At 38.0% G+C, this 24,902-nt stretch overlaps 1 protein-coding gene across 1 annotated transcript in view; it reads left to right on the top strand.

Annotated features, from left to right (window-relative positions):
- The window catches only part of LOC103026764 (mucin-12), a 103,639-nt gene that overhangs the window by 38,342 nt on the left and 40,395 nt on the right, over window positions 1–24,902 (top strand). Inside the window, exons 6-10 of the mRNA XM_049474997.1 lie at window positions 3,051–3,206; window positions 7,853–8,074; window positions 11,276–11,367; window positions 13,309–13,420; window positions 18,567–18,644. Of these exons, the coding sequence (XP_049330954.1) occupies window positions 3,051–3,206; window positions 7,853–8,074; window positions 11,276–11,367; window positions 13,309–13,420; window positions 18,567–18,644 (660 nt within the window). The remainder of the gene's footprint in view (window positions 1–3,050; window positions 3,207–7,852; window positions 8,075–11,275; window positions 11,368–13,308; window positions 13,421–18,566; window positions 18,645–24,902) is intronic.

Here is a 24,902-nt window from a genome sequence, read left to right as displayed (position 1 = left end):
TAGAAAAAGGTCAATTCCGCCTCCAGGCACGGACACCCAAGACTTCCAGAGATTTCCTCTTTATTGCCAGGTTCAGTATCAAAAACTTTCTAAACTAAACATATCATACTATATACCCTTTATTTACCTACAGGGTTTGGACAATAAAACTGAAACACCTGGTTTTAGAGCACAGTAATTGATTGTGGTGACGGACAGTTCTGGTGAAAACAGGAGAGTTGAGGTTCTTTTACATTGAATTCTGCGTGATTTGATCAGCCGTGGTTTTATGTTTTTTGGATACAATCCGGGTTAGCACCCGAACATCCCTTTCAGACAGCTTCCTCTTACAGCGTCCACAGTTAATCCTGTTGGATGTGGTTGGTCCTTCTTGGTGGTGAGTTGACATTACCCTGGATACCGTGGCTCTTGATGCATCACAAAGACTTGCTGTCTTGGTCACAGATGCTCCAGCAAGACGTGCACCAACAATTTGTCCTCTTTTGAACTCTGGTAATATTTTGAGTAAAACTGTGCTCTTACCCTGCACCTTTACACTCTTCATGCTCTTACTGCTGCAATGTGTAATTAATGAAGATTGGCCACCAGGCTGCTCCAATTTAGCCATGAAACCTCCCACACTAAAATGACGACAGGTGTTTCAGTTTCATTGTCCAACCCCTGTACGTCAGCATTATCTACCAAAACGAGGCTGTTGAGGACGGAAGTAGATTTGGACAAATGCACTTCTTCAAAAGTTCCAAAGTTTCCCTAAAGATGCCATAATTTACCCTGAATAGATTCTCAAAACCTATGTAAGTAGAGGTCACCGTTTCAATTTAAGATGTATGTTACTGTGTTAGCTAGCTAAAGCTAAGGCTAGCCATATTATTATTACCCAGCCAGCCAATCTAACCAGATAAAAGTTAGAAGATAGAGACTTACGAAAACCCAGATATCCGGCTATGACTTCATTGACCCTGAACTGGTTATTTTCTTGGTTGAACATCAAAACGAAGGAGAGTGGGGGTAAAGTTAGTCAAGCCATAGCTCTTTAGAGTAGCCTGCTTAGCTAGCTAAAGCTAGTTAATATTCTAATAGTTAAAATTCTTAAATATTAGATATACACAGCTATGGACCAAATAAGAGAGCACTTAAAAATTATGAGTTTATTTGATTTTATCAAATTGAAAACCTCTGGAATATAATCAAGAGGAAGATGGATGATCACAAGCCATCAAACCACCAAACTGAACTGCTTGAATTTTCGCACCAGGAGTAAAGCAGCATAAAGTTATCCAAAAGCAGTGTGTAAGACTGGTGGAGGAGAACATGATGCCAAGATGCATAAAAACAAAACTGTGATTAAAAACCAACCAGGGTTATTCCACCAAATATTGATTTCTGAACTCTTAAAAGTTGATGAATATAAAAGTTTTCTTTGCATTATTTTAGGTCTGAAAGCTCTTCATTTTTTTCTGAAACTGATTCAGAAACTGAAGACGTCCCTTAGTTTTTTTTTAGAGCTGTATTTATATAAATATGTATATTTTTCATACTTTCCATACTTTCTGATTTGAGGTTGTAGTAGATCTGCAAAAATAAAATATCTTTACTGTCTCGAATTGTGTTGATTCGATATTTAATGTGTATACACCATCAAGTAAAGTCAGAATATTGTGTATATTTGGAAATTGTGCACACTAAAACACACTCAAACACACTAAAACACACTCAAACACACTCAGAACAGAAACAGTCTGAAGAAGCAGTCGGCTGAAGATGATGGACAGCAACAATATGCTTTGAAGTGTCAAGTCAAGTCCTCCTATTGTGGATGGGAGTAGTGATCCGAGGCTTGCTCTCATACAATAGCGGCGTGTGTGTGTCTGTGTCTGTGTGTGTGTGTGTTTCTGTAGGCGGCATTAGAGGGCTTGTGTGAAAGCACTCGGGCTTTGTTGTAAGTGCTTGCATATATATTTGTGTCTGTGGTCGGCTGTTCTGTCGAGAAAGCGGCTTTTGTTTCTGCCGCTGTTCTGAGACGCTGTTTTGAATGGTAAAGTACCCTGAAGTGCGGTGAACTATTTCAGTTACATTTACCCGTGCTACGCTTTAGGCAAAACACTCAGTGTTTGAAGAGTCAATGAGTAGCAGTGATTAGCAATGTGCAAATAAACACTTTTCTGCTCCAAGAAGACGAAAATAAGATGTTTTTTCTTTTACGTTTATTTTGATTCTTTGATTTTACCAAATTGAAAACCTCTGGAATATAATCAAGAGGAAGATGGATGATCACAAACCATCAAACCACCAAACCGAACTGCTTGAATTTTTGTAACAGGAGTAAAGCAGCATAAAGTTATCCAAAAGCAGTGTGTAAGACTGGTGGAGGAGAACATGATGCCAAGATGTATGAAAACTGTTATTAAAAACCAGGATTATTCCACCAAATATTGATTCCTGAACTCTTAAAACTTTATGAATATGAACTTGTTAGAAGACGAAAAGAAAGAAATCTGAAGAAAGATGGATGATCACAAGCCATCAAACCAAGCTAAACTGCTTGAATTTGTCCAAAAGCAGTGTGTAAGACTGGTGGAAGAGAACATGATGTCAAGATGCATGAAAATCCAACAAATATTGATTTCTGAACTCTTCTGAAAACATTTTGACTATGAACTTGTTTTCTTTGCATTATTCCAGGTCTACTTTTTTTGCTATTTCAAACATTTCTCATTTTCTACAAATATTTCCTAATATTCCAAATATTCCACCAAATATTGATGAACTTGTTTTCTTTGTGCTATTTGAGGTCTGAAAGCTCTGTATTATTTTTGCTATTTCAGCCATTTCTCATTTTCTGCGAATATTTCCTCTGATTAGCATTAGTGTGCAAAGAAGATCTTTTCTAAGTAACTAAATGTAAAGGGAGTTCTCTCTCTCTGTCTCTCTTTTACAAACTTTTCACAGATGATGCAGTAAGAAAGCACGCTTGGACTGGAAACTATAGCAATGATTGCATCCTTTAATGGTGCAACTATTCACCGGATGTTTGTTTTAAAATCTTACAGGCAACACAGAGGCAGGAGCATCTCTCAGCTCCCAGATCAGCTGCTCTCAGTCGGACTTATTTGCTGATTTGGACGCTGTGGCTCCTAGAACCGGATCCTGCCTGTCTGTGGACCACCCTGACTGCAGTGACACCAATCCCACCTCACCTACCACAGGTACACTCATCCAAACCACAGATAAACCTTTAACCAGACATCTATAATAAAGCACAAGAGAACCAGGTGCTCTATCAACCCTGGTGAAATTTTTGCCTTTCTATGTATGTGTTATCACTGATTATTAATGATTTTTAAGGCATTTACAACAATGCAGCTTTGCCACCAAGCTGCCGGCGCTCAGAGGGAGCACAATTGGCCCTGCTCCCTCCGGCTGGGTAGATGGTGCTCTCTCCCCACATCACTCCTAGGGTGATGTCCACAGCACAGGGCGTCTGTGAGCTGATGTATCAGAACCGAGTCGCTGCTCTTTCCTCCGGGCGTTAGCGCTGTGATGCTACTCAGTAATGCTTCATCATCAGCAGCAGCTCTAAAAGAAGCGGTGGCTGGCTTCACATGTATCGGAGGAAGCATGTGCTAGTCTTCACCCTCCTGGTGTGTTGGGGCATTACTAGTGATAGGGGGAGTCCTAGTGAGTGGGTTGGGTAATTGGCTGAGCTAAATTGGGGAGAAAATGGGAAAATTTTTAAATAAAATTATAAAAAAAATAAAAACATTATAATGATGGAACTGGCACTCATCAGGACTGCCCCAGGAAAGGAAGTGCAGAATAAAACCTTGTTACCTGCTTCTGTTGTCATTGTGTCAGTGATAGAGCTGTCTGCTGACTCTGCTTTATATCTGTTTGTTGTTGTTAATTTAATCCCTCAATTACACTCTTCTGCTACACCTACACATGGATGCTGCTGTTTGTTTGTAAGTGTGTGTGTGTGTGTGTGTGTGTGTGTGTTTGGGGGGGGTGGCATTACCTGCAGTAATTTCTCCCTCAGGATTTCCTCCTGATGTTTATCAAGGTGTTAAAAGGTGTTAAAAGGTGTTTAACTGAATAAACGGCCTGACCACTGACCTGACCTTCTGACCCACACTTCCTCATTTAAAGCCCTCTCTCACACACACACACACACACACACACACTAAAACACTTGTAATCCCGTAATCTCACACCTGTAGTTAAATACAAATACAGTGTGTAAATTCCAGTCATTCCTCACACACTACTAACTTGAGCACCAAACTACTGCAGTCACACAGACGTTTTATAAACATAAAAACTATAAAATACTGCAGCTGGTGACAGTTTTTTACACCAGCACTATTTGTTGGTTCGGTTAAAAGAGACTCTGGTTTGTTTGTGCTCTTAGTGTGGTTCGATTGAGCAGGTGTGAAAACGGTAATCGCACAACTCTGTCTGACCCAGATATCAAATATACTGCTTTTATTTAAGCTAAACTGCTGATAAGGCGCAGTTTAATCTGAAATATTAACCAGAAAACGCCAATTTCAAACTGGTCAAATTTCTTGATGAACGGACCAATAGAAACTCTTTAAAGTGACCTAAAATAACCTCTTTTTACATTGACTTCCAATGAAATTTTACAAGTTTTTCTCTCTCTCCTGTAAAGTTGTTGTTTTGGAGATAAGTGACGATATACAGATATATGCTCTGGAACCAGACAGTTCTGACCAATCAGAGGAGACTATGTGCTTGCATGGTTTATTGGTGCACATTTTGGTGCATTTAGATTTATGCCTGTGTGAAAACAAACCAAACAGAGGGAGAAACGCTCCAAACAAACAACTACAGGTGCAAAAACACACTAAATTAGCCTTGTAGCTTCTGCATGAAAAGTAAAGAAGCAAAATCTGGACACAAGACATTGTCTTGGCTTTTAGACTGAGGTAACTCTTGGTCTTCCTTTCTTGGGGCAGTCCTGATGAGTGCCAGTTTCATCATAATGTTTTTAATGGTCATTTGATGACGACTGTACTTGAGAATACTTTCTCGAAAAAGTTTTTGAAATGAACTTTATTTATTCTTTTTTTAGTTGAGTAGTTGTTGCTTCTCATAATCTGGATTAGAACATTACTCAAATATTCACTATTCACTGAATACCAACTCCAACTACTTTACTTTAACTGATGCTCTCAAACACTTTATTAAGAGACAAGAAATTCAAGTAATTAACTCTTGATGAGTTCAGCACAGCTGTTAACTGAAAGCCTGAATTCCTGGTGGTTCTACCTCGTAAAACAGATTAAAATGGAACTTTGGATTACTTTATTAATAATAAAATAGTGAAAAAACACTAAATTTGAGGAACAAAAGTTTGACTTGTTCTAAATCTCAGTCTATAGCAGTTCACACTGAAGTTATAGGGATTTTTAAATTATCTTAAAAGAACAGAAATGTCCTTAATGCATCTATGTATAAGGGATGAAGTTCAAGAACAATGCAGGATATATATGTGGATATATATGCCAACATGCAGCATAATATTTCAGTATTGTGCTGTATGTGCTGTGCTTTAGCTGTAACAGATATAATGATGGGGTTAATATCCGTTCAGCTAAAAGTGCACGTCACCTCTGATTCTTACACCCACACTTATCCTTTATCTCTCTCTTTTTAATGTTAGTCCAGCTGTCCCTCTGTCTCATCCTCTTTTCTCTTTTTTTCCTCCTTTTTGACACTGATTGCAAACACACACACACACAACACACACACACCACAAGCAAAAACACACACAAACATACGCTAACTTTAACAGGGCGAAAGCTGTAGCCCGAGGCAGAAAAGTCACTCAGGATAATCCCTGCTTGGTTTAATTGACAGGGAAGGACGATGGCAGTGAAGTGGTGTGTGTGTGTGTGTGTGCGTGTGTGTGTGTGTGTGTGTGTGTGTGCGTGTGCGTGTGTGTGTGTGTGTGTGTTAGGGAATAAGGGGCAGGCTGTGAATTCCCCCTGAAGTCACGCCCTGTAAGCGTAGGTGGATGATTTGCATGGGCATGAAGCCCATCATCATCATCATCATCATGCTGCTGGGTGTGACTGTAGGCTGGTGCAGTCTGATAATAGTGAAGGGTAACAGGGTGGAGCTTCTTTCACACCTTAAAATCAGTTTTATAGACTTGTTTCAAGAACAACTTTAAAAATCTGTTATTTACCATATTTTTCGAACTATAAGAGGCATCGTATTATAAGGCACACCATCAATAAATGTCTATTAATGTGTTTCTGTTTTTTTTTTTTTCATACATAAGGCGCACCAGATTATGAGGCACATTTTAAGAGACACTATAAAAAAACTTCGGTAACACTTCCTATGAACCCTGTATTCATAATGCATTATAAATGCATTCATAATGCATTATATGACATGCATAATACCTCAAAATGACTGTAATAATCCTGTATAATAACTCATAAGTACTTACAGGGACATTCATAACACATTATAAACTACATGCATAAGGGCTTATAATGCCTTATAATATCTGTTCATAAGAACATTGTAAAATGTAATGTTTAATGCACTATAACACAGATTTGGTATATTTTGGTATAATGCGTTATAATATGCAGCAATGATTTCTCAAGTTAAGCTTTTAAACTAAATAAAAGTGCATAACACATTATAAAGCCTTATATACAGTCATTACTGACTTAGTGTAAAGTAAATGTTATTATGGCTTATTGTAATGTCTTACAGAGCATTATGAGTGCTCTTTACTGGCTTTAAGTGAAATGTGATTTAAATGTGAAGTAAATGTTATCATGCCTTTCTCTAAGCATTTGGAAAAGGCATTTGAAAACACACTTCACTTAAAGCTACTAAAAAGCACTCATAATGCCCTATAAGACATTACAATAAGGCTTAATAACATTTACTTCACTTTTAAAAAACATATGGAAACTCACTTCACTTAAAGTCAGTAATGACTGTATATAAGGCTTTATAATGTGTTACACACTGTTATAAAAGCTTAATATGCCAACCTTTGTTATAGTGCATTATATAAAATCATATAATAACACTACATTGTACAATGTTCTTATGAACAGATACTATAAGGCATTATAAGCCATTTCTTTATAAATCCTTAAGCTTGTAGTTTAAAATGTGTTATGAATGTCACTGTAAGTACTTATCAGTTACTATACAGGCTTATTACAGTCATTATAAGGTATAATGCATGTCATATAATGCATTATGAATGCTTTCATAAAAAAATGAATACAGGGTTCATAGGAAGTGGGGGTTGGGTAGCTGACTAAGTTAAGTAAAGCTAAGCTAAGTAAACAAAACTGTAATAAGTCGAACGAGCGCTGGATGTTAATCTAGACAGATTTCTCTCCTGAAAACTGTTTATTTGGGTGAGTAAAGTGCCTCCCTTTATTTACAGTAAGCTTAGATTCCCACTAGGGCACTAAGGCTGGAGCATTAGTGGCTAATCGCTAGTGGTTAGCGGCTAATGCCACCCGACAGTGCTGCAATGAGGAACCCTGAGTTTTCCGGTAAGCCAGAGTGATATTAGCTATTGGTTCGTCCCACGTAGCTTGTTTTAACTTGGTAAATGTGCAGACTAGAGTCCTATATATCCTGAGGTCGGTTAGTGGGTAATGCTAATGCTGCTCCAGCAGTGCTAGTACTCACCTCTGTACTACTCAAGCCCTGGTGCTGCAGAACTAAACTGAAACTCCTGTATAACTCTGTACTTCAGCAGAGTGGCTTTACTGCTCCTTAATATCCATTACCCATGATTTTCTTGTGTCTACTTTATTAAATTCTTTCGCTTGTTTTACAGATGTAAGTCCTGGTTTGGCAGCACTGACTGTTGGCTGTGATTCGGGTGACCTGGACTCAATCTCCCGTGTCCAGCTCCTGCTGCTGGAGCGCGTAGCGTCTGTGGAGGAGCTGGAATCCCCCCCTGAGCTGGACTGGAGCAGCCCGCTGGAGCCCAGGACCCATTATGAAGCTGGTCTTCAGGTGTGGAGTGTGGGCATTCCCCAGCATTATCAGTCCACAGGTACAGAGTGTATCATATGGCCTGTCGCACAACACCTGCTTAGTGCAGAGGTGGATATGGGAGACTGATAGACAGTGTGTGTATAAGTGTGTATGAGTGTGTGTAAGTGAATGTGTATTCTCAGGTGTGTGTGTGTGTTTATACTTTATAGCTTTACACTTTCATTAACAGGCATTCTTAAAACTTTATAGAGTCATGTTGAGATGGATGGAACGGTTTAAGAAAAATACTGCATTAAACATATATAAATTTAATATTTTTTTACAGGTTCAAAAGTAAATGGACATCCACCCTCATTATTTCATGAGAGATGAAGACAAAGCTCAAAGTGGTAAATTTGGTATCTAGTAAATTTGGTATCCAGTCATGAAAAAGAGAATGAGGATACCAGTATGCTGAAAAAATGTATGAAACCTATAATAGTTGAGCTTTTTAGAAAAAGAATAAGTTGAAATAGTCCAATATTCTAAGTTTCAGTCCCTTTCAGAATGAGTCGTTTAAGGGCTCTGTCACTTTTATGCAAATAAGCTGTCACCTAGAGACAGAAACATTATTTTTTTTATTTAAATGTATTTAAAATCTCCCTGACCTGCCGACTCGCCACAGACAGCAGGTACAGATCCCTACCTCAAAATAAGTCTGAGGTGAATTTTTGTACCAGGAGTAAAGCAGCATAAAGTTATCCAAAAGCAGTGTGTAAGACTGGTGGAGGAGAACATGCCAAGATGCATGAAAACTGTGATTAAAAACCAGGGTTATTCCACCAAATATTGATTTCTGAACTCTTAAAACTTTATGAATATGAACTCGTTTTCTTTGCATTATTTGAGGTCCATTACTCATTTTCTGCAAATAAATGCTCTAAATGTCAATATTTTTATTTAAAGAGATTTGGGAGAAATGTTGTCCGTAGTTTATAGAATAAAACGACAATGTTCATTTTGTTCAAACATAACTAATTTTTTCAGAGCTGTACATACAGTATTTCCACATTAAACACTTTCCATTTAACTAAGGAAACTGTGAAAAGTTTGAAAAAAATGTTGGAATACCCATTTAAGATGGAAAAACTAAGAATAACAATAATATATGCCCCTGCACACATGGAAGGCGACCTACTGTACAGTATATGGCATGCGCTTTTGCGCTCAATTCCAAGCGGACCCATTCGGCCCCTATTATCTCTACTCTTTATCTGAGCACAGATTGCTGTGTTTGCGCTCAGGACCGACTCAGAACTTGATTGCCTTTTAATAAAACTCAAAAAACAAAAAGAAGCAACCGAGCCGAAGAGGTCGAGGGGCCGAGCCAGAGCGCAACCGTCGGTTTGGAGCCGTCTGGAGAAAGTCTGCGGTCATTAAAAGCTTAGGCTGTGTGTAAAGAGAGGGAGAGGGTGTCGGAGAGAGGAGGGAAAAGGGGTCAACATTAATTGGCAGGTGCGGCGGTCGTTGAGACGTCCTTGAGCGTGATGTGTTTACGGCGTGTGTCTGGGTGTGAGGGAGTGCGACTGACCCACCGCCGCCGGCTTTGAACTCGCGCCGGCGTGCTTCTCATCTGCTCCAGGGCGCGCGGCAACCGCCTCTCAAAGCACGGCCATAAATTTGCACCTCCACCAAAAAAACAAGCTTTATGGAGTTATGAAAAAGCCATATTAATCGAGATGAAACGCAGCCGGGGGTTTATCATTAACCCCAGACCTCAGTTCATCCACACGCCGGTCCTGATTGTGACATGCGCCCATTGTGCATTGTTCTGCGCCGCCGTGATCCCTGGTGATTCCTCAGATAAAGAGACTACAAAGGAGGAGGCACGGGCTGCGGCCGATCCGGAGCCAGCGGTTCCCATCTTGATTGGAAGTGTTTTGACATGGTGCTAATGTGTAAATGTTTGTAAAGTCTGGCAGAAGCACAAAAACACACACACACGCACACACACACGAAACGCACAAAGGAACACTTGGGCAGTGCGCCTTCAGGGTCTATAGCCTTAATGTCTTCTCTTAATAAGGTGTGTTTGCGCAAGTGTGTGTGTGCAAGTGTGTGTGTGTGTATGTTTAGGTGTGTGTGTGTGTGTGTGTGTGTGTGTGTGTTAGAGCACCTGGCACGCTTCAGGTAGACAGGTGCTGCTGCAAGTTTGTGTAGCTGCAGTTCTATCAGTATTTACAGAAGGATTATGGAACTTCAGCCATGACGAATACATGGCATTACTGGCTGAGGCGCGTGCCTCTTTCTCTCTCTCTCTCTTTCTTTCTCTCTTCTTCTTTTTCTTTTTTTCTTGATCCTAATTCCCTTTCCAAGCATGCTGTATATATGTTTATCCTGCACTGTGTGTATATTTACCTGTTAAAGTTACCTGTATATTCCTGTACCTGTATCTACAGTACTAATCTCCATCTACCAGGAATTTATATGTAAGCATTCCCAATGATAACAACAAATTAAGCCCCTATTTTAGCAATCTATAGGTGAGTGAAATCACACACCGTGCAGCTCGATTTATGAAGTGTCAGTGTGTCTTTGCTATCGCAACTAAGGGAAAAGTACACCCTGCACAACTCAAAATGTGCAAAAGGCATGTACTAATTCTCTTAATTTATCATAGGTATGTTTTGGGTGTAACATGAAACTATCAGCATGTCACTTGCTCATCATTTCCTTTAAGAGCAAGGAGTGCTGTGACTTTGGTGTATTGCTATTTTAATTGTGCATCGCTTCTGCACTTCTCAGTATAGAATACAGAAACGAACCTGCTTGTTCACACTGTGAAGTTGCACAAGCAGCTCATTTACAGGAACAGCAATGTATTTTGATTATTGTTGATGTAAAAGTTGGGTTTGTGCACTACCACACGCATTTGAAACTGCATTTTACTCTTTAATAAATGTGTAAAAGTACATGTTTTAATGTATTTTAGTAGAATGTAAATATATTAAAGCTAAAGCTTATTTAGATTGGAGTTTATCTGGAGTTCTCTTGAGTCTTCTTGCTGGAGTGCGGGTTGTGGGCGTGTGCAGGTGTGATGGATCACAGTATAAACCAATAGAGAGTCAGAATGGTACATGTTTATACTTCTCTACATCCAATCAGAATCAGATTCACTCTATCTGGATGGAGAGATTTATCTGGATAGGGGTTTTATTTAATGATGAGAAGCCACCATTGTGTAAGAAAGTATTTGAATGTGTGTATTTTTTGTTTGCAGGGACCTACACACCAATGAGCCGTACAAACAGCAGCACGTCCCTGAGATGTTTCCCAATTGGTCGGATGGACAGTCAGAGTGGAAGCCCAGCGGTAACCCCCCACCCCACAACTGCTAAGAATAAAATTAAAAATAAGAGAGCAACTAAAATGATGAGTTTCTTTGATTTTATAAAATTAAAAACCTCTGGAATATAATCAAGAGGAAGATGGATGATCACAAGCCATCAAACCACCAAACTGAACTGCTTGAATTTTTGCACCAGGAGTAAAGCAGCATAAAGTTATCCAAAAGCAGTGTGCAAGACTGGTGGAGGAGAACATGCCAATATGCATGACAAAAACTGTGATTAAAAACCATCAGGGTTATTCCACCAAATATTGATTTATGAACGGAAACACTTTCTATGAATGTCATCTCTATTAGACTCTATAACCACCTTTAAAACATATTATAATGCATTCATAAGGCATTATAAACATGTTTATTAATACATGTGCTTATAATATATATGTTAACATCTCTAATAATCTAGTCCCACAATGGAAGTCTGGCACTTTACTTAGAGCACATAAATACCTGTTATAATGCATTATAATTGACTATAATCAATATTATATTCAAGACAAGAATAATTTATGAGTGGTTAAAAATATATTCATAGGAGTATTGAGGGAAGCTTTTTTTCTTTTTAGTCATAATACAGTGGGCGAGCTGTGACTGAGTTTCTTGGTATTGATGTATAACATGTTATAAAACCTATTTTTTACACAGCTATTAATGCATTATAAGCACAGTTCATGATGCATAATAATAAACAGGGCTATGATGAATTATACATTTTTATGAACATGTAAAGCCATGTTTATAATGCCTTATGCATGCATTATAATGTGTTATGACACACATATACACATATATACACACACACACACACACACACAAAGGGGAGATGAATCTATTAGTAAACACAACTTTATGGCTGTCGTCTCTGCACGGCTAACCGAATGGCGGTGAATGGGGATTTCTGCTCAGCAGCAGGTGTGTGTGGTTAATCAGTCATTGGGTGTGTGTGTGGGGTGTGTGTGGGGTGTGTGTGTGTGGGGAAGGAGTTTTTTTATACAGAGGAACTCCAAGAAGTCAGACTCTGCAGCTCCACATCCAGCCTCTGCTCTGCTAAAGGCGGCTAATTCTGAGCTTTTAGCAGATATTCTGTTGTGTGTGGATTAAGGCAGGGTCAGAGGGCAGGGCTCCGGGGGTAAACGCTAGCAGCAAGTGGTAAAAACGGTGCAATAGCTGCAGGTGCACGAGGATATTAGGCGATATTGATCTTCCTCTTTCATGGAGAAAGTGGGAGAGAATTCGGCTGGAGAAATGAACGTGTTATAAGCCGCTGTCATGTGCGCTCGGCCACAATAGAGCTTCCTGGGGGCCGATTATCAAAGGAACAAGGGGCGCATTCACTTACTGCATCATGCAGAGCTCATATTGTGCTAAACTATTGAATAGATCATGCACACACACTTATACAAGGGTCCTCACACACACATATATATATATACACACATACACAAAACGTATAAAGCTCTGGAAAAAAAAAAGATTGAAGAATCATAAGGAATATGGATAATCACAAGCCATCAAACCACCAAGCTGAACTGCTTGAGTTTTTGCACCAGGAGTAAAGGCATAGTCTTAGTCAAGTTATCCAAAGCAGTGTGTAAGACTGGTGGAGGAGGAAAACATGATGCCAAGATGCATAAAAAAAAAACTGTGACCAAATATTGATTTCTGAACTCTGAACATTTTTTTTGTTCTTATTTCAACCATTTCTCATTTTCTGCAAATAAATGCTCTAAATGAGAATATTTTTATTTGTAATTTGGAATAAATGTTGTCCATAGTTCATAGAATAAAACAACAATGTTCATTTTACTCAACCATAAACCTATAAATAGCAAAATCAGAGAAACTGACACTTGAATAATGGTATTAATGCTTGTGTGTACTGTTTGTGGTTGTTTTGTCCAAAGCTCTCCCATATTGAAGACATCTCCAGATCATCATCCTCCTGGTCTTTCCACTCAAGCGTTGGAAGTGCTGACAGCTGCATTTCAAGAGAGAACGCAGAACATGAGATAAAAGGTAATTTATAAATAAATAATTCTGTACCTTCTTATACAAATTTCCTTTAGTTGGCTGAGATGTGTGTTTCATGTGTTTAGTTTCATTTTATAAGGAAGTTAATGAAGCTACCATTTAAAATCTCAATAAAATCCATTTAAGTTTGTGGTTGTAATGTGACAAAATGTGGAAAAGTTAAAGGGGTATGAATACTTTTGCAAGCCACTGTAAGTAGAGTAAGAAAAGAGAAATAACATAAATATTTTGAAACAACTCTAATGTAGTGTAATCTGTGAACACCAAATTGTACACACTGCACAAGGCGCTATGTGATGTTCATTGCTACCTTACACCTCGTCATCAGTCTATTTTCACACCTTGTGCCCTCACCATTAAAGTAGCATCAGTGCTTGTGATATATCAACTTTAATGGATGTGGTGGTCTGGAAGTGAGGTGTGTTCAGGTAAATTTATGTTGTGTTTCTATCTTGGCACAAGAAAACCCAGGTGCGCCACTGACTGATTAAAACCCTGACAACAGTTTACACACAAGTATGGGCTACAGTGCACAAATCCAGCTTTTAATTCAACAAAAAAACATAATAAATAATAAAATATCATTGCTGTTCCTGTAAATGAGCTGCTAGTGTACCTTCACAGTGTGAATGCACACATCCTCTGCTGGGACGCGCAAAAGCGCTGTGCTGTTAAGATACCAATGTGCCAAAGTCCGAGCTCAGCTGGTTCTTAAAGAGAATGATGAGCAAGTGACACACTGATTGTTTTATTGCACGTTATGCCCAAGATAATTAGTACATACCTTTTTAGTGTATTTTTGCACCCTTATGACACCAAAGATACACCAAACGCCCCAAATCCAGCTCTATGATGTGCAATTGCCTATATATCTCTAAAAATTGGCCAATAATGTTAATTTAACACTAACAATGTTGATTTAACATTGGTAAGTTTGTGTTATTAGGGGAAAATTGAGTGAATGCTTCGCTTTAATGCAATTTCCACCACACTGAAATATCCTATTTACAGAGCATCACTACAGCCTTGCTATTTCTAAATGATTTTCTTTGCAAATTAGTCAAAATGCAACAAACATCCTGCTGTTTTTACTACAAATACCACACTCAGGAAGACCACACAGGAATGTGTGAGCACTTCAGCTTGTATTAACAACAACAATGGCTGACTCCCCATTACAAATCTAACTCTGAGCCACTCAGGATATTACTAATAAGAGGATGAACTCTGTAAGCTCGGATGAGTTGTATTGACTTAAAAAATTAACATTTCTGGCATGTGCAAGTGCATAGTACATTACACTACATTACATTACATTACAGTACATCACATTACATTAAATTTGGCAGACGCTTTTGTCCAAAGCGACTTACAATAGTCAAGTACAAAAGTAATAGAAGTTAAAGGTAAAACAAAACATTTTTTAGAGGTGTTAGGAGAGTAAGTGCTCTTTGAAGAGCTCAGTCCTCAGGAGTTTATTAAAGATAGTGAGAGATTCTCCTGATCTGGTAGTAGAAGGTAGTTAGTTAGAGGTGTTAGGAGAGTAAGTGCTCTTTGAAGAGCTCTGTCTTCAGGAGTTTATTAAAGATAGTGAGAGATTCTCCTGATCTGGTAGTGGAAGGTAGTTAGTTAGAGGTGTTAGGAGAGTAAGTGCTCTTTGAAGAGCTCAGTCCTCAGGAGTTTATTAAAGATAGTGAGATATTCTCCTGATCTGGTAGTGGAAGGTAGTTAGTTAGAGGTGTTAGGAGAGTAAGAGCTCTTTGAAGAGCTCTGTCTTCAGGAGTTTATTAAAGATAGTGAGAGATTCTCCTGATCTGGTAGTAGAAGGTAGTTAGTTAGGGGTGTTAGGAGAGTAAGTGCTCTTTGAAGAGCTCAGTCTTCAGGAGTTTATTAAAGATAGTGAGAGATTCTCCTGATCTGGTAGTAGAAGGTAGTTAGTTAGAGGTGTTAGGAGAGTAAGTGTTCTTTGAAGAGCTCAGTCTTCAGGAGTTTATTAAAGATAGTGAGAGATTCTCCTGATCTGGTAGTAGAAGGTAGTTAGTTAGGGGTGTTAGGAGAGTAAGTGCTCTTTGAAGAGCTCAGTCTTCAGGAGTTTATTAAAGATAGTGAGAGATTCTCCTGATCTGGTAGTAGAAGGTAGTTAGTTAGAGGTGTTAGGAGAGTAAGAGCTCTTTGAAGAGCTCTGTCTTCAGGAGTTTATTAAAGATAGCGAGAGATTCTCCTGATCTGGTAGTATTAAGTTGTTAAGCTCTATTAAATTTTATTTTTTATTTCATGCTGAGAGTTTTATTGTCAGACAGAGCTGATGCTGCAGGTCCACACCTGCGGCTGCAGGTCTCCTCACTGTCAGGACAGTGTTTGGTGTCTCTCTGCCTCCGGTACACTTAAGCCTCTATAATCCCTGCTGAGAGCCTGCCGGCCTCTGCCAGCTCCTTATTCCCCTGTGTGGCCGTCCTGTGTACATAAATTAATTGATGACTCCAGCAGGGCAGCAAGTGTGTGGTGAAGCTGGAGACATGCAGGACTAAAAATGATTTTGAGGTGGAAAGCTTAAGATTTACCTTAGTTAAATATGGGGATATTATAAGACATTAGTAGTGCATCCCAAAAAAAAAAAAAATACATATAGATGTATTAAACACACAGAGTGATCTATTTTAAGCGATTATATTTTTTATTGTTGATGATTATGGCTTACAGCCAATGAAAACCTGAAAATCAGTGTCTCATAAAGGCCAATTGGTACTTTTGGCAGTGTGGGCAGTGTGCCAAGTCCTGCTGGAAAATGAAATCCGCATCTAAACACAATCACTGATTGGTGGAAACTTCACACTAGACCTCGAGCAGTTTGGACTGTGTGTCTCTCCACTCTTCCTCCAGACTCTGCTCCCTTGATTTTACAAATTAAATAAAGTAAAATTTACTGATGATCAGTGATGGTTTGGAGAGACATGTCTGTCATCTGCTGGTGTTGATCCACTGTGTTTTATTATCAAGTCTAAAGTCAGTGCAGTTTTGTTTTCCCACAACATCTTACAGCACTTCATATCTTACAGCTTCCCTCTGCTACTGACAACTTTGGATTTATGGAGATGCGGATTTCATTTTCCAGCAGGACTTGGCACACTGCCCACACTGCTCCAAAAGTACCAATTGGTCTTATATAATATTCTAATTTTCTGAGACACTGATTTTTTGGGTTTTCATTGGCTGTAAGCATCTATATAATATAATGAGTTTCACATTTTGACCTCAAGAAATGAAATAAAGTCATTTTAATGATATTCTAGATATTTGTTTGAGGTGCACTATATATTACGTTAAATTAAAGTGTGTTGTAAAGCTGGAGACATGCCAGATTGGCTTTAGTGGATTTTTAAAGGTGATTTGTCTTGTCCAGTCTTGTCTGGTCTTGTCTTTTCCTCTTGTTTACATCTATATATCTATAGATGTGTATCATCCTATGTATTTTAGCAAACCATTAAATACATTGCATTATTTTTTTTGCCATTTGTTTAACCTGGTCATGTTGTAAAGTGTTAAACTGTGACTGTCACGGCGGCTGTCCAGCATCAGTCATTCTGCTGTGGGTTTAATGTCCCGTGCAGGCTCAGCCAACCGCCCTCCTTCATTTGATGCTCTGCTTTGTGCATCTGTAATTTATAGGCTACACTCAGCCAATCACACGGCACAAGGACTCAGGAACACCTGGGTCATTCCAACTTCCAACAACACTTTTTTTATTTTTTAATAAATAAAAGTTTAATAGTTTAAATGACTTTAGTATTAATCAACAATGCAGAACATTTAAAAAGAATGAAATATATAATAGCATACATTATTAGTAACTCCCAGGCATATTTCAGGTGGATCCATGATTGGACTGCATTAATTATTTGAATAATGTATGAATTTAAACTGCATTTGCATAATGCATAAATTATGTTTTATAAAAAAAAAGCATATGGTCACATTGGACACCCCTGAATTAAAAAAAAAATATTTATTATAAGGCACCGCTGTGGAGATGTGTAGAAAATTGTATTGTTACACAATGTTTTTTTTTTTTTTTTTAAAAATGACATGAAATGATTACTACAGACAATGTCAATGTAATGTCTATCAGTTAAATTTTCTGAGTGTTTCAGGCTAAACTTGAACATAGAAAATTGGATATAGAAATGTATCTGTTTTTTTCAATCTTTAGTTTCTTTAGTAATTTTTTTTAGATTTTTCTATTTTTGCATCTTGTAACAAAAATCTGATGGTATTGCAATCAAGCTGCCAGCGCTAAGAGGGAGCACAATTGGCCCTGTTCCCTCCGGGTGGGTACAGTAGATGGCGCTCTCTCTCCCACATCACTCCTAGGGTGATGTCTGCAGCACAGGGCATCTGTGAGCTGATGTATCGGAACTTGAAAAGAAGTGGTGGCTGGCTTCACATGTATCAGAGGAAACATGTGTTAGTCTTCACCCTCCTGGTGTGTTGGAGCATCACTAGTGATAGGGGGAGTCCTAATGAGTGGGTTGGGTAAATGGCCGTGTAATTTGGGGAAATAAAATTATATAAAAAAATATATAAATAAATAAATTAATTAATTAAAAATATGATATTATAATGCAACTTACTTTTGTTACAAACTGGAAAAATTAGAAAATTGAAAATAAAAAACAAATCTAATTTTTCCTGAAATTCTAATGGTGAGGTGCAGATATAAAATGGAAAAAGAAATCACCAAATTGTAAGAACTAACAAATAAATTAGTTTTTCCCTCAATTTTCTATTTTCAAATTTAGCCTTAAATTATCAAACAATTGCTAAACAAATTGGTAAATGTTACACTGACCTAATATATCAAAAATCATATTAATATTGACCACCTATTTATTTAGCAGTGTTTTTTCATACTGCATCCTTCCTAAAAGTTCCTAAAATTTCTAAAAGTTTCTAAAAGTTTCAAAAAATTTCTAAAAGTTCCTAAAAGTTTCTAAAAGTCCCTAAAAGTTTCTAAAAGTTCCAAAAAAAATTCTAAAAGTTCCTAAAAATTTCTAAAAGTTCCTAAAAGTTTCTAAAAGTTCCTAAAAGCTGCTTCTACAGTAAAATTGACTTTAGATCTGTTTTTGTTCTCCAGGATGGGAGGGGGAGGAGTCAGAGGGAAGTGATGTCATGCATGACGATCTTCTCCACCTGAGTGCAGAGACAGCAGCAGGTGAGTGGCATGCGTCTGTAAAACTGAAGCGAGGGCAGTGAGGATTTCATGTTTATGGGAAACAGCTTTTTGTGTTGTTGTTTTACACCTCGCTTTTTACAGGCCAAGCTGTTTCTACACCCGTTAAAAACACGAGCGGCTCGTCTTTGTTTGAGGAAAAACCACCCAGAATAAAACGCCTGAAATCAGGGAGCCGTTTATCAGCGAGCCAGCCGGACCAATAGAAACGCTTTAACTCAAAAGAGATGTCACCCTGTAACCCTGGTGACTCTGTGTGCACTCTGCACAATCACCCTCCCGCAGGCCAAAGACACGGTCACTCCTGGGGTCATCACGGGGTCAGTGTGAGGTCACTGCAGGACCCACTGACCATTGAAGAGGCTCTTATACAGCCGAACTGCTGGATCTGTGATAACCGGCTTCTGCTGAGAGGAAGAGCAAAGTGCTGTGTGTGTGTGTGTGTGTGTGTGTGTGTGGATTATCTCTGGTGTAAACGGTATTATGGGAAATGAAGACACACACACTGACCCCAGGATCCTGTAGAAAAACAGCTCTGTCTGAGTTTGACAGGTTTGGAAACAGTGAGTCACTTTAAACCGACCTGCAAACAGCTAAACCGTCATTTATATCTAAAGGTCATGTGCTCTTATAAATAAAAGCAGCCATGAGGGTTTTTTTTTTTTCTGGAGCAATACCATAGAAGATACCATAGAGGCACTTTTATTTCTCTAAGGTACAGCTCTGCAAAAAAATAAGGGTAACACTTTACTTGGATGGTCCATTTTATGGCCTTGTTGATGCTCAACTGACATTTAACTAACACTGAATTGAACACTTAATTCCTAACCCTTAATCAACCCTAAAATCTAACCCTACACCTAACTCATACCCTAACCCTTAATCAACCCTAAAATCTAACGCTGCACCTAACCCTAACCCTTAATCAACCCTAAAATCTAACCCTACACCTAACTCATACCCTAACCCTTAATCAACCCTAAAATCTAACGCTGCACCTAACCCTAACCCTTAATCAACCCTAAAATCTAACCCTACACCTAACCCTGACCCTTAATCAACCCTAAAATCTAACCCTACACCTAACCCTGACCCTTAATCAACCCTAAAATCTAACTCTGCACCTAACCTTAACCTTAACCCTTAATCAACCCTAAAATCTAACCCTACACCCTTAATCAACCCTAAAATCTAACCCTACACCCAACTCATACCTTAACTCTTAATCAACCCTAAAATCTAACCCTACACCTAACCCTAACCCTTAATCAACCCTAAAATCTAACCCTACACCTAACCCTAACCTTAACCTTAACCTAAGCTTAAAATCTAACCCTAAACCCAATCCTAAAATATTAAGATAAGATTTGGGTTAGAGTTGAATGCAGGGTTATATTCAATAGAGAATCATTTACTTTCACCGTTTAGTTCATTTGCATTTAATAGACATGTAGTTGAATGTTAGTTGAGCATCAAAGTGGCCATCAAATGGACCATCCAAGAAAAGTGTTACCCCAAGCAGAACTGCTTGAATTTTTGCACCAGGAGGAAAAGCATAAATAAAGTTATCCAAAAGCAGTGTGTAAGACTGGTGGAGGAGAACATGATGCCAAGATGCATGAAAAAAACTGTGATTAAAAACCAACCAGGGTTATTCCACAAACAATCATTGCAGAACTCTGAAGTTATTGACAATATTTTTATTTGGAATTTGGGAGAAATGTTTTTCTGTAGTTTATGGAATAAAAAAACAATGTTAATTTTACTTAAACGTAAACATATAAATAGCAAAATCAGAGAAACTGATTTAGAAACTAAATTGCTCTCTTATTTTTTTTCCAGAGCTGTTTATATATATACACATTTAGAAAAATGCTGCAAATTAATAAATAGCCTACAGAAATGATAATAATCATATATATAGTATGGCATCGCTAAGGACTGACCTTAAGTGTTCTCAGTATTAAGGCCAAAACATATGGCAAAAAATAAATTGGGTGTACAGTACATCGTCGCTTCATTTTTGTGGATATTTAGTTTACTACATAATTTGAACAGACAAACTTTTGTCCCTTACACTGTGCCAAAATTTCTTGATGAAGTGACCAATAGAAACTCTTCAAAATGACCTGAAATAACCTCTTTTTCTCTCTCCTGTATAGTTGCTGTAAAGTATTGGAGTTGCTGTATAAGTGTTTTTTATTGGAGTAGTGCGACGATATGCACAAATATCCAAATATCTTCACTGTCTACACATTTAAGACTCATGTGTCCAAATTGCGCAGGGATTGCACTGGATGCCGTCCCCATTTCCATCACTGTCAGCCCTCTGACTCACTGACCTTTTGTCCTCTAGCCTCATTCCAAATTCATAGGTGTCCTAATCCCTGCCCAGAATGGTCCGGCCACTGTTGCCGTTCGTCCGGGACCTCGGGATGCTTCTGCAGGGTCTTGTTCCTGTTGTCTTTAGCATTCAGCTGAAACTGAAGATGTCACCGAGGCCTACGAGGGTCACCCGCAGGTCTGCACCCACAAAGAGCCGCTAAGCTGAGCTGACCCGGCCGGATTGTTGTGGGAGACATCGGGACTCTGTGAGAGCAGATTAGGGGCGTGAATGAGAGAGACGGCGGAGGAGAGATTAGCCGTGTTTGGGGACACCGTTGGCCGACGACGACCCCCCCTACCTCCCGACCCCACCTCATCCCAGTCTTGGACCACACACTGACACTGTGGCCGTGCGCTCTCATTGTCTCGGGGAGAAAGTGTTGCTAAAGGGCTCAGGGTCTATTGTTGGCCCAGAAATCCTGCATCGTTTGGACAGAGCTCAAATCCGGATACCGGCTCTTTGATTGGCACTTGTCAGCGCTGACAGAAAGGGATGATGTGTTGGGAAACGGCAGTTCAGAAAGAACAATCGGACCAATGAATAATAACTGAGGAGGGATTTTCTCCTTTCACCTCCACCACTCCCTCTATTCTGTGCTTTCCTCTGCGAGAGAGAGAGAAAAAGAGAGAGAGAGAGACCAGGACCAGGAGCGTCCGGTTGACTGTGTGATTGGCGCTCATCCCTTTCTCAAACACACAAAGAAAAGAGATACACGCCTGACCTTCTTGCTTCACTCTGGTAGACTGGTTGTGGGGATTTCCTTACAAGAGGGCAGGCAAGCTGTGTGTGTGTGTGTGTGTGTTATGTGTGTGTGTGTGTGTGTGTGTGTTATGTGTGTATATATGTGTGTGTGTGTGTCCTTGGTGGCTTTGCAATCTCAGAGGAGGGCTAGATGAAGGATTTGACTCTGCCACTCTCAGCCAAATCCAACTATCTGCCTCTTTCAGACCGGCCGGTTGGTATGGTAACCTGGTGTGTGGGTTTAAGATGGTTTCTAAGCAGGTCCGGGCCTTGTTTCCAGCTTTGACCGTTCACTAATCAGTGCTGTGCACTGGAGGATTAGGCTGTGTTAGAACAGGAGTCTTTACTGGGAGAGATAGGAGCGGCTGAATGAAATCAGCTGGCCTTGTGAAACCAGATTTCACACACAGACCAGAATACAGAGTCTGAATTTAGAGCCCGAGCCTAAAATGTTCATTCTGTGTAAAAAAAAAAAAAAAAAAACTTCTAGTAACACTTTCTAGGAATGTCATCTCTATTAACCTCTAACAAAAAACATTCATAACATTTTATAATGCATTCATAAGAATTATGCATTATAAACATGGTTATAAATATTTATAAAAATGCATAACCCATTATAGCCATGTTTTTTTATGCATCATGAACTGTGATTATAAATCATTAATAACTGTGTTTATAACATGTTATACATCAATACCAAGAGACTCAGTCCCAGTTTATGACTAAAAAAGCTTCCAACTTATAAACACACCCTCAATAATAACCACTCATAAAGTATTCTTGTCGTGAATATAATATTCGTTATTGTCAATTATAATGCATTATAACAGGTCTTTGTGCGCTCTAAGTAAAGTGCCAGACATTTATTGTGGGACTAGATTATTAACGATAGCCATATACTATTTTAACATATATATTATAAACACAGCTTATAATGTATTATGATCACAAGTTATAATGCTTAATAAACATGGCTATAATGGGTTATGCATGTTTATAAATATGTATAAGCCATGTTTATAATGCCTTATGAATGCATTTTAATATGTTATGAATGTGTTTATAGAGTCTTATAGAGATGAGATTCATAGAAAGTGTTACCAAAAAAACTTCTAGTAACACTTTCTATGAATGTCATCTCTATTAGATTCTATAAACACATTGATAACATATTATAATGCATTCATAAGCATTATGCATTATAAACATGGCTATAAATATTTATAAAAATGCATAACCCATTATAGCCATGTTTATTATGCATTATGATTTGTGATCATAATACATTATAAGCTCTGCTAATAATACAGATGTTGAAATGAAAGTTTTCACTTTACTTGGAGCACACAAAGACCTGTTATCATATTCAAGACAAGTATAATTCATGAGTGGTTAAAACTATTTTTAAAGCATTATACTGGTTGAATTGTAATTATATATAATATTATATAATATTCTGGTTTTCTGGGACACTGATTTTTGGGTTTTTATAACCCATAATCGTTAACAATAAAATAAATAAATGCTTTAAATAGATCAATCTGTGTGTAATAAATCTATATAAAATAGAGTTGAGAGTTTCGCATTTTGAACTGAATCACTGACAAAAAAATTAATAACTTTTCAATGCTATTCTAATTATTTTATATTTCTTTCTAGTCAAGACACAGTTCTCTACTATGATATTCAAAAAATTGTTTGCTGGCCTAACAGTAATGATAATAAATAATAATAATCATTAAACAATGTGAAAAAAATGATTAATTTCAAACATCTAAATGCAATATCTAAAATATGATCTTGTTCTAGCCGTACATTATTTCCCTGACTTTCAACTGTTTTTTTTTCTTTAAGGATCTGGATCACAGATCCATAAACACATTGTTTATATGACTTGAGAAAGTGCTTAATCATTACTGTCATGTCTCATTTGCGGCGTCACAAAAGCAAAATCCGTGTCCTATATTTCCCCAGTATCTGGTGGCAGCTGAGAGACAGTGTGATATATTAAACTCTGCTTGAGTTAAATCATCATATCTTCTCAGAATTGAACCTGGAAGCTCTGAGAGAAGGATGGTTAATGAAACGTGCCGCTGTCCTTCATACTCGCTGAAATATACAAGTGACAGCAGTTTATAGCATTTAAACCAAAGGCCATCAATCTGAGACGACGTGTAAAAATGTGGCCAGTGAAAATCTGTATATTAATGTATTGTAACATTATAAAATGTGTGTCTCTGTCGCTTCTAAACTGAAACAATGAATAAAACATAGAATACATTTGCCAGGATTTAAAGTTTATTGCATTTTTGAGCCTCAAGTAGAAACTATCACAAATTATTTAATACCAGTTTATACCTTGCATGTTTTGTGGAGTCCCACAGGGTTCTATGTTAGGCTGTTTTTTTATAGCACTGATAATATTTAATTGTAAGAATTGGACTGGAAAAAAGTGATCTGTGGGCCTGTGGACATGGTTTATAGTGTTAAAGGGCTCATATTATTTAAGTTTTCTATAATTTCTCACAATTTACATATAAAAAACTGATGTCCAATATAATATGCAAACACTGTTAGGATGTAAAAACACACCCAGGTCCATGCAGACTGCATATGGAAACTAAAACAAACAAACAAAAAAAACACAAAAAATCACCATAAATATATCTTTAAAAACAAATCCTATTACATCTACTGGGCGTAAAATATAGACCCACTAATTTGTATTGAAGTTAAAAGTAATGTTTAGGCTCATATTGCTTTTAAAACAAGTGAGGCAACCAATCAGATTAGTTGTTAACAGCATTATAAAACAAGAATAAAGCCCGTAAAGACATAAAAGCAAAACAGAAGATTTGGTAATAAATCAAGTTAAATACAGCTCTGGAAAAATAAGAGCACCTAAAAAAAAGCAGTGTGTAAGACTGGTGGAGGAGAATATAATGCCAAGATGCATGAAAAAAACTGTGGGGTTATTAAAAACCAGGGTTATTCCACCAAATATTGAGGTCTGAAAGCTCTGAATCTTTTTTGTTACTTCAGTCATTTCTCATTTTCTGCAAATAAATGCTCTAAATGAGAATATTTTTATTTGGAATTTGGGAGAAATG

The sequence above is a fragment of the Astyanax mexicanus genome, chromosome 2, assembly GCF_023375975.1.
Source record: "Astyanax mexicanus isolate ESR-SI-001 chromosome 2, AstMex3_surface, whole genome shotgun sequence".
NCBI classification, from domain to species: domain Eukaryota; kingdom Metazoa; phylum Chordata; class Actinopteri; order Characiformes; family Acestrorhamphidae; genus Astyanax; species Astyanax mexicanus.
This window is presented reverse-complemented; position numbering and strand designations above follow the sequence as displayed.